Raw genomic sequence first — 16,132 nt, forward strand, 5'->3', positions numbered from 1 at the left:
TGCATGCTTCTAGTAAACACAGAAACTGGCGAATGGCGGTCTTTCGAATCAGCTTTGACCACGACTCTGGAAGACTTGGAGTTAAGCTTTTCTCTGAGAAAAGAACAAAGAACGGCACTGAAGTCATTCTTAAAAAGGTAAGACGTGTTCGGGGTTTTGCAGACCGGATACGGCGAATGTTTAATCTATCAACAAGCTTTGTTTCACCTTCGTTGCTCTGGTTGGTTGTGTACCGTATCCTATCGCATGCAGAGGGAGTTTGAGAGACAACCGTTTATCCCGCCCCTCAGATTGAGCTGTCAATGGTGAGTTTCCAGACCAAACATCTTGATGTGGGTCTGGCTTGTCAGGCTACCAAAATGTATTTTCGATGCTACAAGAGATTCTAATTAACCAACTGATGTCACATATGGAGTACTTTGATGATGTTTTTATTAGCTTTCTGGACATGGACAGTATAGTGTGCATACACTTTCATTGAAGGAACAGAAAAGCTCTGGGACTAAATATGAAATATCTTAAACTGTGTTCTGAAGATGAAGGGAGGTCTTACAGGTGTAGAACAACATTAGGGTGAGTCATTAATGACATAAATTTCATTTTTTGGGTGAACTAACCCTTTAATGAAGACATTAACTAGACCTGTACAAAAAACCTAATGAACTAGCCTTCCCCATTACAAATTTTTGGCAGCCACATGAAAAAGAATGAGAAAAGAAAGGGCTAATGATAAAAAGGGAGTGAAAGTGATATGAGAGGGACCGACCTGCGAGTTGTGTGGAGAGTGTGCAGCATCTCGGACAGGACTGTCAACCCTGAGAGGCTCAGATGGTGAACCCTGAAATACAAAAAATAAAAAAAAACACGTCACTAGAACAAGTACAGCAAAGGAATTACTCAGTCAATTAAGTATTTCACAAAGCAAGATTGATTTTGAAAGCAAGCTAAATTTGATGAATTACAAAGTTTTATAGAAGCAATTCATCTTGATTTGAGAGTAAAAACATCAAACCACAAACAAGGGTCTTAATCAAGGTTTTATATTGTTTGCATACTGCAGCTTTTCTATTGTTCTTATGATGCACTTGATGACAAATGTTTTGTATTACGTGCCTCAGAACATTTGTAATCAAGCATTGGTGCCATTAAAATGTATTTTTACAAACAGTGTCTACAACAGTCATGCTACAGAAACAGGTAATATTTTAAACGTTTCTACGTTCTTAACACAAAAGTATTTTTTTATGTTCCTGTAAATGGCCGTTGACAGGTCTGTATTTTAGGTAAGAGGCCTTACCCCTTCACCCTTTTGGTTCAGCACCTGTTGCTTTCACATTCAAACCATTCTCAGTAACTCTGGGAATGTTTAAATGCCTCAAGACCAAGTTAACACACAGTACAAAGCCCATTTTTGCATCCGTTCACCTATTTTCTAAATATAGGAAATGTATATATAGACATGTATATTTCTGGGAAGCAATTTTACAGCCTAAGAATGTTTTCAAAGACACTGATAAGTCTAAAGCTCAACTCAACACTTCAGATAGCATTTGCGATTAAGGTGGCATGTTATTTCTAAATAGCTGATGACACACCATGCTTGACCAAAAACACACTCAGTCACAAAACACTCCTCAAGGCTGCTTGCCTTGCTGTACAACCAGGGTTGCAGCTGCCCATGCCTGCCGTAACCCACGGGTGGCCCTGATAAAACGCGCTCCTCGGGAGGGCAGCCTTTGCTCTTGCGATTTGCCACAAGGAAGGGATTTTCACTAAAGCAGATTGGCTGGGAGTCCACAAGACATTCTTCGTCCTCGTTACTTTCTTGTGGCACACCTAGAGCTGGGAGTGGGTGCCACGTGTCGGCCTGAGGCTGTTTTAAAGCCGCTGAACTTGCGGCTGGGTAGACTGAAGACGAAGGGAGGGCAATGGGTTCTACATGGTACATAGAGGCATGGACTTTCTCAAAGCCCAGGGGATCTACAGGGCCAACTGGCATGGTAGCCTCCATTGTGACGAAGGAGGGAGAAAACTGAGGAATGAGAGAGAGAGAATGTGGTCGACAGAGACCAAAGGGAAATAACGTGAGAAGGAAACAAAGACAAATAAAGGAGCAAAAGCAACTAATGATACATAAAGAGGACAAACAAATTAGATGGTATGACAGAAAATAATGAGAAGACAGAAAATGTAAAAGCAATTGTAAAAAAAGCAATAAAGAGTGAAGTGAATGGGTTTAGTCTGGCCAGTGTTAATTTTGACAGCAAATTCAGATTTAGTCTTAGTCTTAGTCTTTTGAATAACACACCATTTAGTTTTAGTCCCATTTTAGTCATCTGAAATCTTTTAGTCTTAGTCTAGTTTTAGTCGACTAAATATCATAAGAGATTTAGTCTTAGTCTCACGGGTCGGTTTGTAGGTTCACGGTTTCAGTACGGTTCGGTATTTGCTATGTTCACAGAATAAAGGACTATTAAAAATAAAGAAAATAAGAACAAATAACTTAAATACAAGCAGTAGCACAAATAAATTCTATTGAGCAAAGATACTGATAAAATGAACAATGCATTTCCTGTTTTTCAGGTAGGTCTAATGTTAGTTTTAGGTAGAGAAATAGAATAAATAATCCAATGTAAAATAACTACATATTTAACTGTTTAAATGAAAGATTAATCCTTATTAAACTTACACAAGCTATTCAATCAAGAGCAGTGAGTCCTCATATTTTCTTTGACATTAAAGGTTGCTGCCCCTTTAAGACAGGGGAATGCGTCGTCTTTCTCGACTGTATAAAGTCCTCTTAAGGCATATTCCGACTATGTCTGCTTGGATACTTAACAAGATGGACATGTTGACATACTTTTTGTATGAGTTTGTCCGTTCAAGCACAAGACTTGAAAGATAACTGAATATTTGCGCGCTGTGGGACGCGTGCGCGCTCTCGGATGACAGATCTTCACACAGCGCGTGCGCGCTCTGATTCGCGTCTTCTGGCGAATGTAACTAGGGACTTTAAGCAACAGCCACTGATAGAACGGCAACAGCGACCGGAAGTAAACGTTTAACTGCCGTAGCCAAAGAACACAAAAATCACTAAGCAACAATAAAGAGACGGCGTAATGGTTCATTTAACATAATTTGACCAAATATAAAGAAACATGTAATTTAAAAAGCAAGGGAATGGTTGCTTTTGGCATTAAATTATAAACAGATACAATTAAAATGCCACATAACTATATTTACTTATCTAATCTGTCACGTATTAATGACTACGGCAAATCAGCTGTTCTCCCGTAGTAGACGGTTACAGTAGAACGTCACGAAGTAGCAGTTAAAGTCGCGCATGCGCAATAGAACGCCAGAACGCCGTTGCCGTTCCATCAGTGGCTGTTGCTTAAAGTCCCTACTACCCGGGTGAGGACGGCGAAATGACTGGACAAACGGCAGCACTCATGTATTGAACACAGTTTACAAAGAGAAACCGTTTTGCCAGTTTTTCTTTTATTATCGCTGTTGTAGTGTAGCCTATCACTGAGGAGCCAGCACGTGTATCCATCGACAGAAACATACATAAAGCATTATTTTCAAGTTACAACCCATATCAAAGATGCGTCATCATCAGATGTGAGATGAACCGCGGTGCAAGTGCGTTTTACACGGCACCCCGGTTGGGAAACGCTGGTCTAATCAATACAGGTCAGACGTGGTTTTCTTTAGCTTCTATTTTATTCCAAGTTTAGCAGCCAACCGGAACATGGTGGTTTATCTGATAAAATAAACTTGGCCAGCGTGCTTTGGCATGTATTTCTGGATGAGTCGTCTGTAAATGTCTCTTCAAGTTGGTGGTGTTTTTTCCAGTGATTCATATGTGAAATGTGACCAGATGTCAATTCTTGTTTTTCGTTCTGCCCCTGACATTTCTGTTCTGTCTTTTATGTGTAACTGCTGCATTTGTTTAGCTGTTGCGAACTTGGAACTTGCGCGTGCATTTGCCGCGGCTTTTTTAAATGGCTCTGCTGCTTCTGCATAGATCAACCTACCCTCAAAGATTCGCTCTGATTGTATTTCTACCCAACACGGCCCACAAAAAGAGTACTTATGATTGGATCTCTTCTCCATTCGTCCCTCCCATATATTTTCGTCTCATTTTTATTCGTTGACTAAAGTGTCAGTTATATTTCGTCACGTTCTTCGTCATCATATCTGACTTTTTATTTAGTTTTTATTTAGTTTTCGTCCGTGAAAAAGGTTAGTTGACGAATATTTTTCGTCATAGTCTTCGTCAACGAAATTAACACTGAGTCTGGCAGAGTTAGGAAGAATCACAGTCATGTTAAAGTCACAAAAACATCTACCGGTCACGCCAATTCAGATGAGTGAGGAGCTAAATACAGCTCTCTCATCATTCTGAGACATCTCACAGTGAACAGTCACTCAATACTGAACTTTTGCACTAATGTGCTGTATACTTTAATATAGACTTTAGGCTTGATATGCCTTGTGACAGACAGATTGTTTGATTTAGAGAAAACTGAATGTGAAAATTAAGATCAATGGATTTAACCTGGACGCTGTTTTTCTCTTTCAGTGTTATTTTAATATTAATTATAGTTTTAGTATTATTTATAGTTTTTATAAATATATATTGTTTTCATTTTAGCAATTTTGTTATGTGCTTTTGTCATTTTATTAATTTGTTTTAAAAATATTTCTATATACCTTTAATTTAATTTTTTTTTTTTTTTTTTTAGAAATTTTAGTATTTGAACTTATCCAAGTTAATTTCGGATGCAACATTTAGGTTATATTAATTCAATTTTTTATAAACTATAAATGTAAATCTGTTCAATGAAACCTGTTTAATAGTAATATAATTAGTTTAGTTAACATAGCATTTCAGTTGACATTTTGCCTTTGTAGTGAGGTATACACAAGTGAAAATATTTTTCACAATCATGAACATTGAACGTTTGCTTTAAGAGTAGACTGATATTTTGAATGTACAACCAAAGAAATAATAAGTAGTTCTTACAAATGCATGTATCTACAGAGTGAACCCTAACCACAATATACAAACATTTACACAATTGTTATTACTATTAAATATGAAAATTAGAAGTAAAAAATATTTTCTCTGGATCATCACAGGAAGAAAAATGCTTCAAATGTGGCTTCACAAACAGGTGCTGTTGGTTGCACATTTTGATGCTTAAGATGTGACCGCCACATACAGTTAATTGCCTCATTCTGATAAAAAAACTAAACTTAATTCAATGGCTCTGGTGTGTAGATAAAAGACACCGCTCTACAAAATAGTATCTATTAATAGCTGTGACTAAATGGTTCTTCATATACCAGAAAAATGGTGCGCTAGTGTTTCCCTATCTAAGAGCAGTCCACCCCCTCTCCATGCCTCACTTGACTTTGCTAACAGCTGCTAGTGCTATGTAGGTTATACATTCCCAGAAAATAGACACAGGCTAAAAATGATGATACTTTTTTTTTTTTTTTTAAATCTCAAATTACATCTACTACATTTTATAACCTTTACTGAACATCACTAAATAAACAAATAAACCACTATTAGTGTGATGTTTTTGTGCAATTAGCATTGTACAATTTACTGACTTAGCGCTAACTCTACGTCCAACAACCAATGGATACTGTTATTATTTCAGTACTCAAATCCTGACTAAGATAAAACACTCAGAAAAAAGAAAAAGAGGTAGTAGTAAAGGAAAAGTATTAAAGGAAGTCAAGGAGGAATGAGTAATGAGGAAATAACAGAACAGGCAAAGAGTTGTAGAGTAATAGCAGTGGCACACTCACAATAAGATGACAGGAGCTGATTCCAAATGGCTCGACTAAGATAACTTAGCTGTCAAGATCTTCCAAGGGTCCCTCATTCTAAATGGCCACACCCACCCATTAAACCATTCAGCCAATCAGTTCACAGCATACATTTTAAAATAACTTGAGCTACTGTCAGCTGTCGGCCAGCACCTCCCCCTCACACCAGCTCAAGCACCAACAAATACAATCTGTATTTTGTCAGAGTTATGGCTGGAATGACCAGCAGCTGGACTGTTTCACCTTTGGCACTACTAGTAAAAGGAGCACTACAAAGCAAATGTAAAGCTTGACCTCACAATCTTTCAGAAGACCAATGCTTATTCACCAATACACTTAGCATTCAAGCATGTGAGGAAATATGAGCTGACCCACACACGTTTTGGCCTTATTTTTCCATTAAAGGGGTCATCAAGAGTTGATATATAAAAGGTCATCTTGATATAAGAATATTCTGAAAGTTTCAGAATTTTTCAAAAATATCTTGTCCTTGTTAGTCAAAGAAAAACTTTTTATTGACAGCTGGCTCAGCAAAGGATCAATCTGGGAATGTGCATCCCTATGATGTCAGAGTTCAGTGAAATGCTGCCTTAACCAAAGACGACGAATGCCTAATTCTGTAGCCCCGCCCACCTATTCGTGCTTGGCATGTTAGATAAATAACAGGCCTAAGTCGAACTAAACGTGCCAGCCATATCACCCTGTACCAGCACCCTTTACCAGGAGCCATATCACCCTGTAACTCAAGACTGGTTTGGAAGCTAAGCAGGGCTGAGCCTGGTCAGTACCTGGATGGGAGACCAACTGGGAAGACCAGGTTGCTGCTGGTAGAGGTGTTAGTGAGGCCAGCAAGGGGCGCTCACCGTGTGGTTTGTGTGGGTCCTAACACCCCAGTATAGTGATGGGGACACTATACTGACAAAGAGCACCATCCTTCGGATGAGACGTTAAACTGAGGTCCTGACTTTCCATGGTCATTAAAAATCTCCAGGATGTTCTTCGGAAGAAGAGTAGAGGTGTAACCCTGGCATCCTGGCCAAATTAGCCCATTGGCCCCTCTGTCCATCATGGCCTTCTAATAATCCCCCTCTCCTGCAATATGGCTGCTGTCACATCATCCTGGTGGATGCTGCACATTGGTGGTGGATGAGGAGATTCCCCCCTTCAATATAAAGCGCTTTGAGTGCCTTGAAAAGTGCTATATAAATCGAACAAATTATTGTTCAATTATAAACGGGATCAAACTTCCAAGCAATAAAGCTTATGGCATTTTTGAAACTTCCTTTGCTTTCCAAACTTTATTTTTAATGAAGTCTCCAGTTCACATGGGGAAGACATTACATTTTTTTGCTTCATTTCACCAGATTCGTTTGTAAACAAGAGACTGGCTTTGCAGACAAAGGTTAATATTATTTTGTATTACAAAATACAACCGTAGATAAGTCATACTACGTTAGCTTGCTTACAGATCGCTCACTCGATCCTTCTAGCTAACGTTACCTTCTCCACCATATATGTTAAAATGATAGTCATTTGACAAGGCTTATTAATTTAGTAAAAAAAAATATATTTTTATTTTTGAGAACTGAAGTATGATGTTTTTGCATGCTTGTATTTCAGAGTACATCATAGTCACTGCGTAGCCTACATTGTGACTAACGTTATATAAACAAGAAAAATCGTTGACGAAAAAAGACAAGTCTAAAATGTAGTTTAAAAAATAGAAACTTAAACAAAAAGCACTGGTTTTGTCAGGGAAGAGCGTTCGAGTGTTCATGCTTGGGGTTGCCAGATTTCAATCATTTTAATTCCCCAATCAGAGCTTTTCTGCAAAAAGAACGCGTATACTATCCGGTGTTTTGCCTAAACATGTGCAATCTGGCAACCATATGCACACAAGCTCTTTCATGATCTGAAAACACCAATAAACAAGTAAGCAGCATTTTAGCAATCTCCATTTGAGATGTTCTGCTCAAGCGTCTATTACTTATTCATTATGATGTTTTTGAATGTAAAACCCATGCAGATATCATAAGTTGACCTCAGACAACAGTATAAAAAAGAAAAGAAAAAAGCCAGTTCAAGACCCCTTTAAAATCGTCATAAACCCTGACCATGTCCACATATTCTGTATGGTCATGAGAAATGTATCTGTAATTCTAGCCAGTTCCAGTGACCACAGGTTCATTAGATCATTTAGTGTTTGGTGAACGGTTAGGAATAAATGGCTCTAGGAGGGCTGGGCTGATGATATCGATTAATCAATTTTCCTTTTGCTGAACAGATACTGATTTTTAAATCTCAAGATCGATCTTTCTGATGCATAAACAAAAATTATTTGTAGCCCGCATAAGCACCAAGCTTTGTGCTTTGTTACGTTTAATAAGAAAGGCACTTACTCTGTTAACTTTCTGTAGACTAGTCATAGGCAGGGCCGCCAGTGTCTTGTAGTCCAGTTTCAATGGTCCAGTGCTCAAATTCTGTAGAGAGATTGTTAGAAAGATTACATTGGAATCTGAGACATTGTTTTTTTTTTTTTCACTGAAAGAACATGCTCAACAATCTTCAAAACTTTTTTTTACTAAGTTTTGAGTATGGCTCATAAAGAGCTTCTAGTGTTCATAGGTTCAGACATGACTCATTTGTTCATGTTCAAAGTGACGTCTGGTCCCGTGTTTCGCTCCTGGAGCCCTACTGTGGGCCATAAAGACAGGGAGGGCATAAGGCCTCACCTCAGTTTCCTCCTCCAGCAAGCGAGTTGCCTCTTCGCGCTCCAAACGCATACGCTCCTTTACCGAAAGAGGGAGGGTAATAAGGTGGGAGTGGGGGAGGGGAAGTTTACCCAGTCACACACATTTAACCCACACAAATATGGACACACACATTCCGATGAGGTTTAGGTGACGCAGAGTCATGGATGATAAAATCAGGGAACCATGTAGACACGAGAACATATTTAATGATGGAAATGAATGGAATTGAGAAGAAATGAGATGCGAAGATTGGAATGAGCAGCACCCAAAATCATTCAGAAGGGTTTGGGAGAAAAGAGGGGCGATAAGATCAGAGAAAGAGAGGAGAAAAGGACAGATCCACATATATTAGTTATAGGGGAGATTTGGAAGTGGTCGTCATTTTAATAGCAATTGTTATTATGATAATAATCTGTTATGACAGGCAATTTAGGGAGGAAATCACTCACCACTTTTTCCATCTCTTCCCGTTCCCACTGGGACGTCTCTCTCACCATCTCTACCTCCTGCAGGAAAGAAGAACAGGAGAATGTTTTTTTTCTGCCCATGCCAGAGTTGTTTCTACTCTGTGTGATTCAGCGAGCTCACCTTCTGCATGATGTCAATCTCTTCAGGACTCAGGTCTCTGTCTACTGAGGAGATGCTCTCCATACTGTTCTTACGAACAATACCTGCCGCAAAAGGGTTTGCAATAACACCAGGGGACGCCTGGAAAATCAAATCGATTGCAAATAAATATGTAAATATAGAGTAGTACATACATAATATTATATATTGATTTGAGCCACAGATGGACACGAGCAGATTGCTTCTCCTCCTGTAAAAGTGTTTACCTCTATGCTGGTAGCGTTTCTTGGGTCAAAGCCATCACATACAAGTATAACCAAGGAATCACCGGCAGCACGCAAGACCCTCACTGCTTCCGTGTGGGTCATTCCCAGCAGGCTGTTGTTGCCCACCTCAAGAATACGCATGCCCACCCGCAGTCGGCCATCTCGTGCAGCGGCACCACTGGAGCTCACCTATAAGAACAAGAGAGAAACAACTCAAAGACTTATATCATTGTAGTGAAGGAGGAAACCAGACTAATACTTTTGTTGCTATCAGAGTTACCTTGGAAATGAAGATGCCCTCATCTGTGGGGTCAAAGGGGTTTCCTGCATGGCCTTTAGCTCCACCCCTGATGCTGATGCCTAACTTTTCTCCAGGCTGCTTGAGAAAGACAATCTCCTACAATGACATAGGGGAATTTTAGAGGGTATTTAAGATTTTTCTGGTCTCATGAGGAGTCTACTTGTATAAGTGCCTCTCTCATTGCAGGCCATTGTGATGCATTTTCAGGAAAAGTCTGATATTAGTTAGATCTGACTGTGGCAAAAGAATTTCACAAATGTGAGTGTTGGGTAAAGTAATTTTGCATTACACTATTGCATTACTTCTTTAAACATTAACTAATTATGTAACTTAGTTACTTTTTAAGAAAAATAATGAGTTACATTATTTTGCGTTACTTTTTTTCACCTGGGCTTGTTTTTTAAATATAACCAAAAAAGTTATATTTTATATTTAAAAATATAACTAGAGCAAATGTAAAAACCCTTTTACGCTAAAAGAAGACAAGCCTCAGGTACCACTTCACCAATAAATAAAACATCTGACTCATTAAATGTCTACAGCAAGTACATTGGTCAATAAAGTGAGATTGAATGCATACAAATATCTGATTTATTAAACATATTTAATTATTGGAGGTTTGCATAGTAGTCTGATTTTGCACTTCACATATTTTATTAATTTTAAGGAATACTGAATATTTTTTGGTGCAAATGTGTTCTAGGCTCAATGTGAGTGTGCATTTACTAAATCAGTAAATGCACACTCACATTGAGCCTCAAACACACAATGACTCCACACTCACATTTTGTCTCAACATTGGGACAAGAGAGCGGTCAGTCAATATATGGGAAAATAAAGTAACTTGCGTTAATTATTTGAAAAAGTAACTCAGATATTTTGTTGTACATTTTAAAAGTAATGCATTACTTTACTAGTTACTTAAAAAAGTAACTAGTAATCTGATAATGTAACTCAAGTTACTTGTATGAGTTACCCACAACAATGTGACTATAAGAAAACATTGGATGGCATCTGGCCATACTGTAGATTTTTCCCACATTCCTCCGCTAATACAAAAGTCGGAATACCTGCATGCCCGGAGGTGAGGGATCTCTGCGCACAAGCATGCGGATTTCCTGTTTGTTGGAGAGCAGGGCTCTAACCGCTTCCTGGTGTGTGGCATGTCGCAGGTCGATGGTGTTCACCTCCAAGATACGATCACCCACACGAAGTCCACTCTGAGAGGCCAAGCCATTAGGGATGACCTACTCAGAGACCAGAATGAGGTCAGAAATTTAATCATCTGACAAGCTTCACTGACCACAAATCACAAATTCTTTGGCATTTTTGACCTGCATCATGCTAGATAACTGTTAATAATAAAGATTACTTTACCTTTGAGATGAACACGCCTGGCTCATTAACTCCAAACGGGTGACTGGCATGGTCGCTACCCCCCACAATGCTCAAACCCAAGGGACCACCCGCTTTGATCAGTGTCACTTCCTGTCCAGAGAGGAAATTCCAATGTTAAGTTTTATGTATTGAATTGAGATGTATTGAGGTTTACAGTAGTTCAGATGGATGGAGTAAAAAATTATATTTGGGATTACTCAATAATAAATAAGTTATTGTTCAAAAGTTTAGGATTGGTAAGATTGACATTTAAAGTATCCTTGCTGAAAAAAATATTAATTACTTTTAAAAAAGAAAGAAAAAATTGAATGCACCCCAAACTTTTGAAAGGCATTGTCAATGTTTTAGTATAAATAACAATGTTCAGTTATTTGTGATGGAGATGTATCTGTCTAGGCAAGTCTACACAACTTCAGGGGAACAACAATAAACTTCAATAGAGATAATTCATAGATTAAGATTCAAAAGGCCAAATCACAGTCCTAACACAGTAAATCCAGTATGCAATTTTCATACCGTGCACCATTTTCTCTGTTGATTGAGGCATTAAAACAGCAATAATGAAGCTGTTATGAGATTAAACTACAGCAAGCAGCCTTCATCAACACACACATTCCCTACAGACTCACAGCTACACTTTTAGTTAGAGCTCACACCTCAATGGGGTATTCATCTTCCATGGGACAGTTGAGATGGTTTCCAAGGTGCTCGTCTCCTCCTTCCTCTTGCTCAGGTGAGTCAGATGGCTCTGGAGGAGGGGGCGAATGAGGTCGCGTTCGAGGGGAGGCGCCCCCTGCACTGGCCTGGTCCCGATCGACCAGGAGGGTGATGGTGGGGGAGGTGCCAGTAAGCAGCGCTACTGCCTGGTCATGCCTGGCCTCTGTCATGTCTACACCATTGATCTGGAGTGACAGCCAAACACCAGAGGGTCAGAGAGTGCCAATATGCCCAGAATGGGCAGAAGAAAGCCCAAGATGCTGAGCTTGTGTGATGTCTTACTGGCTCTTTAAGTGCTGTATGTAGAGTTTTAGAGGAACGTTAAAGATTCCAGGTGTTAGTTGTAAAATGTTCCTGTAATGGACTGATCGGATCATGTGAAATCCAATGCTGAGACCTCTCATGGATTCAGAGGCTTAAAGGAAAAGTGATTTTTGCTTCATTTACATATTTGGGTTTTAAAAACCTGGGTTTCTCAGTGAAAAATCATGCATCAAACCAAAAGTAGACACATCTGACCAGGGAAGTGAAAAGAGAAGGGAATGTGCAATAGGAGAAAGAGGAAGTGCTGGAGATGCTTTAGGTGGCAAGATCACGTAGTGTGTTAGAGCAAATACAACAATAGCAGCTTAATGAAAACATTTGCCAAACTCTACTACATATTTAAATGCATTCCAGATATATCTCATATACTTTGATTAGAGGACCTTTCACTCATAAAAACTAAGTTTAGTCCAAGATGAGTTATAATTACAATAGTTAGTAAGTGCGATAACATGCACTATAAAACTTTGATTACATTTTGTCTAAAGCAGTAATTCATCTGTTTAAAATGTCATGTAAACACTTTAGTCTGACTGGTTTCGAGGAAGCCAGACTAACAGATCTGGAAAATGTGATTGTAGCTTGGCTTCATTTAGCATGTTTTTTAAACTACAATTTTCCTTGTGATTTTGCATTTGCTTCATAAGATAGGTGAGACATGTAAGCTGTACTCCTTCAAATATTCATTTACACATTATCTCATCTATACCTGGTCAGATAGAGACTTTAGCCTGACTACATAAAAACCTGCTCTTAACTTGACTATAACGCACTATGCACAAGTACTAACTGATTCATCATATTAGATAATGTCTCATTTTTATCCATCTTTAAATCCTGCTCTTTAATTGCGACATGATTCATATCTCGACGCATAGTATGTTGTGTTGGAACTGCTGTGTTCATAATTTTCACATAAACGGCATAACAGATATTCCCTCTGCAAAGCCTCTGTGGCCTAATCTGTCCTGCTTCATGTGAAGAAAGACTATTTTTGATTTCTGTTTGGATAATATTATAAGAAAGAAGTTCCACCATGGTGACAAACAGAGGTCAGCACTGACCATTCAGTACCGGCGCTTACCACAGGGTGACAGAACGGCAGCTGCTATGGTAACACATGCAGTTACCATGACAGCAGGCCCAAAAAAAGTCAAAAAACCTCCCATCACCACACCCGACACCAAGCAGGCAAGAAGTGTGTTAGTGAAAACCCATGCAAGGACAGAGGGAGAAGCAGTAAAATCTCAAAATAAACAGAGGGCTTAAGGGAGATAAAACATTGGGATTATTATTGTCATAATGCTGAATAGTAACACTAGCAAGGTTTCCAGTAGAAAAGTGAGCATTAACTAGTGACATTTCATGGTGTGAAGCAGAAAGGTTATGGTGTACAGCACAATAAAACAGCAGAAGACAGCTCAGTTGCATTCTGCTAAAACTAACTCCTGACCAATGCAGTGAGTGTATCTTTATTCAATCCATCTAATACCCAGGACCCAAACAAATCTTATCCATCTACTATACTTAAAGGTATAGTAAAACACAAAAGGAGACGGGTTAGTGTTCATGGTATAATTTTCCATACAATGAAAGAGAATGACAAATTTTAAGCTCAGAAAATATCATAGAAATATCAAAAGTAATCCATATAATTTGTGTTTGTGAGAACAGATCCAAATCAAGTCATATTCTTGTTCATATTCAGATCTGGTGCATCACAAGATCCAAAACCAATGATTTTTGAGGTGACACACAAAGATATCACATGGTTTCAGATGACTTAAAATACAGCACATGACTTGTATGGATCACTTTCATGATGCTGTTTGTGTTCCAAAGAAACGAATTAAGACAAGTTTTTAAATTACAAGAAGGTGATGGACTTTTTTGGAGTGAACTACTCTTAACTCTAAAATAAAAAAGTTGATTAACTATACTAATTAGAGAGAGAGAGGTGTAAGAGAGATGGATGGACTCACTGATATGACCCTGTCTCCTACATGCAGTACGTTGTCTCTGTGAGCAGCTCCTCCTTCGGCAATACGAGAGATGAAGATTCCCTGAGAATAACGCAGAAGAACAGTCAATTCAACAGTAATCTCAACTCAAGAGATTTCTTTTAAAAACATTTTAAAAATCTTATGATGCTCACCAAAGCTGCATTTATTTGTACCAAATCATAGTAAAAACTGCTATATTACCATTCAAATTAAACTTTCTATATTGCTATATTAAAAGAAAAAATGCAACGTAGTCCTGTGCTGGCAAAGCTGAATTTTCAGCATCATTACTCCAGGCTTCAGTGTCACGTGATCCTTCAAAATCACTCTAATGTGCTGATTTTCTTTGATGAATAGAATGTTCAAAAGAACATTTATTTAGTTTTTTAGAAAACATTTTTTACTGTCATTTCTTTACTGTTAATTTTGATCAGTATAATGAATCCTTGCTAAAAAAAATATTCTTTAAAAAAAGTGATCACTTAACTTTTGAACAGTAGTGTATGCAAACAACCAAATTCTAACAAAGCAATGAAAATAAACTCTAAATGAGCCTATTTATTATTTATTAATGAATTTCCTGCTTTGTACATTCATAAAGAATTAAAACGGAACAGAGTAAATCATACTCTAGAAGTAAGAGTGCTATATTACAGATAGTGTCTTACAGTTCAGCACTCAAGTACAACTGTTACGAGCTAGTCAGTATGCTGATGTAACATGCTGCAATGCCACATTCCTCTAAAGCAGAAAATATCTCGCTGACCTTAGCTTAAAATTACCTGCCTTGTTTTTAAATGGCCCATTATAAAGTCAAGGAAAGGGCTATTAAAAACTCAAAAATGTAATTTAGACTATGAAGTATTAAAATAACCATTTACGACCTTCAAGGCCACGTAATTCTTCAAAGACAACCGATGCACAGATAGTCTTCAAGCTGCCTTTGTCAGCACTTTCACAGTATGTTGTCTAGAAGTGTGATCAGATCACTGCATGCCGAAAACTCAATGTAGCAAACAGGCAAGTTGGTGACATCTACTTGTTAGTAAAAACGAGCGCAAATGTCAAGCAGAAGGACAAAAACAGGACTTACAATTACTCAGCCTAGAGTGTGTGCATGTGCTAATGTGTGACTGTGCCTCCTTCGTGAAAGTGCTGCATAAATGAGGCCGTGTGTCAGGAAGATAGAGGGTGGAATGATGCATGTCTGCAGCAGAGATCCAAAAATACTTCATCCCCTGCCATCCTCTAATCTATCGGCACTATCGGGTGTCAGTCCCAGTAATTCTAATCATTGCCGCCTCGCTCAGCCTTCCTAGAGGTGGTGAGGAGCGCCAGACAGAGGCTTATGCAGTCCGTGCATTTCTGTTAAATATGTTAAACATACGGACAGAGCGGATGACCTGTCCTGCACTCCGTAAACAAACAAGACAAAACAACTTGACACCAAAGCAATGAACACACCATAAAATATTTACAACAAGGCAAGACCAAAGTGTATCTGGAAGAGTGTCTTGTTTTTACCGTGTCTCCTACTCTGTACGGGGTTGACCCTTTGCCTCCAGCAATGCTGAACCCTAAACCTTTATCGTTGCGGATCAGACAAGTGGCTAGTCGCTGTGCAGGTCCAGTACTAACAGCAGGTGAGGCAGGGTCCAGGAGGAAAGGAAGCCCACTGGACCGTCTCTCCCTGGGGAAATAATCATCTTCTGGTCGCAGCGGTGTGGTGGTGATGGCGTTCTCTGGTTCCACCATGTGCTCACGCAGGACAGTCATAACTACGGCAGCCCCAGAATTACGCAAGGCCTCGACGGCTGTGTGATGTTCCGCTCCATGCAGGTCTACTCCATTCACCTGAAACCAGATGAATACAAAGATGGAGGACTTAAAGCAGCATGAAGGACTGGTTATGTATGGAGCAATGCAAAGGTTAAAATTATAACAGATGTTCAC

At 38.9% G+C, this 16,132-nt stretch overlaps 1 protein-coding gene across 1 annotated transcript in view; it reads right to left on the reverse strand.

Moving 5' to 3' along the window:
• Positions 1-16,132, reverse strand: part of scrib (scribble planar cell polarity protein) — a 114,143-nt gene that overhangs the window by 21,462 nt on the left and 76,549 nt on the right. The window contains exons 19-29 of the mRNA XM_067438549.1: positions 15,704-16,033; positions 14,159-14,239; positions 11,792-12,037; positions 11,115-11,225; positions 10,808-10,984; positions 9,717-9,833; positions 9,437-9,625; positions 9,192-9,311; positions 9,053-9,109; positions 8,250-8,330; positions 767-838 (exon numbers count right to left, since the gene is read on the reverse strand). Of these exons, the coding sequence (XP_067294650.1) occupies positions 767-838; positions 8,250-8,330; positions 9,053-9,109; positions 9,192-9,311; positions 9,437-9,625; positions 9,717-9,833; positions 10,808-10,984; positions 11,115-11,225; positions 11,792-12,037; positions 14,159-14,239; positions 15,704-16,033 (1,581 nt within the window). The remainder of the gene's footprint in view (positions 1-766; positions 839-8,249; positions 8,331-9,052; positions 9,110-9,191; positions 9,312-9,436; positions 9,626-9,716; positions 9,834-10,807; positions 10,985-11,114; positions 11,226-11,791; positions 12,038-14,158; positions 14,240-15,703; positions 16,034-16,132) is intronic.

Source organism: Pseudorasbora parva, chromosome 1, assembly GCF_024679245.1.
Source record: "Pseudorasbora parva isolate DD20220531a chromosome 1, ASM2467924v1, whole genome shotgun sequence".
Lineage (NCBI taxonomy): Eukaryota > Metazoa > Chordata > Actinopteri > Cypriniformes > Gobionidae > Pseudorasbora > Pseudorasbora parva.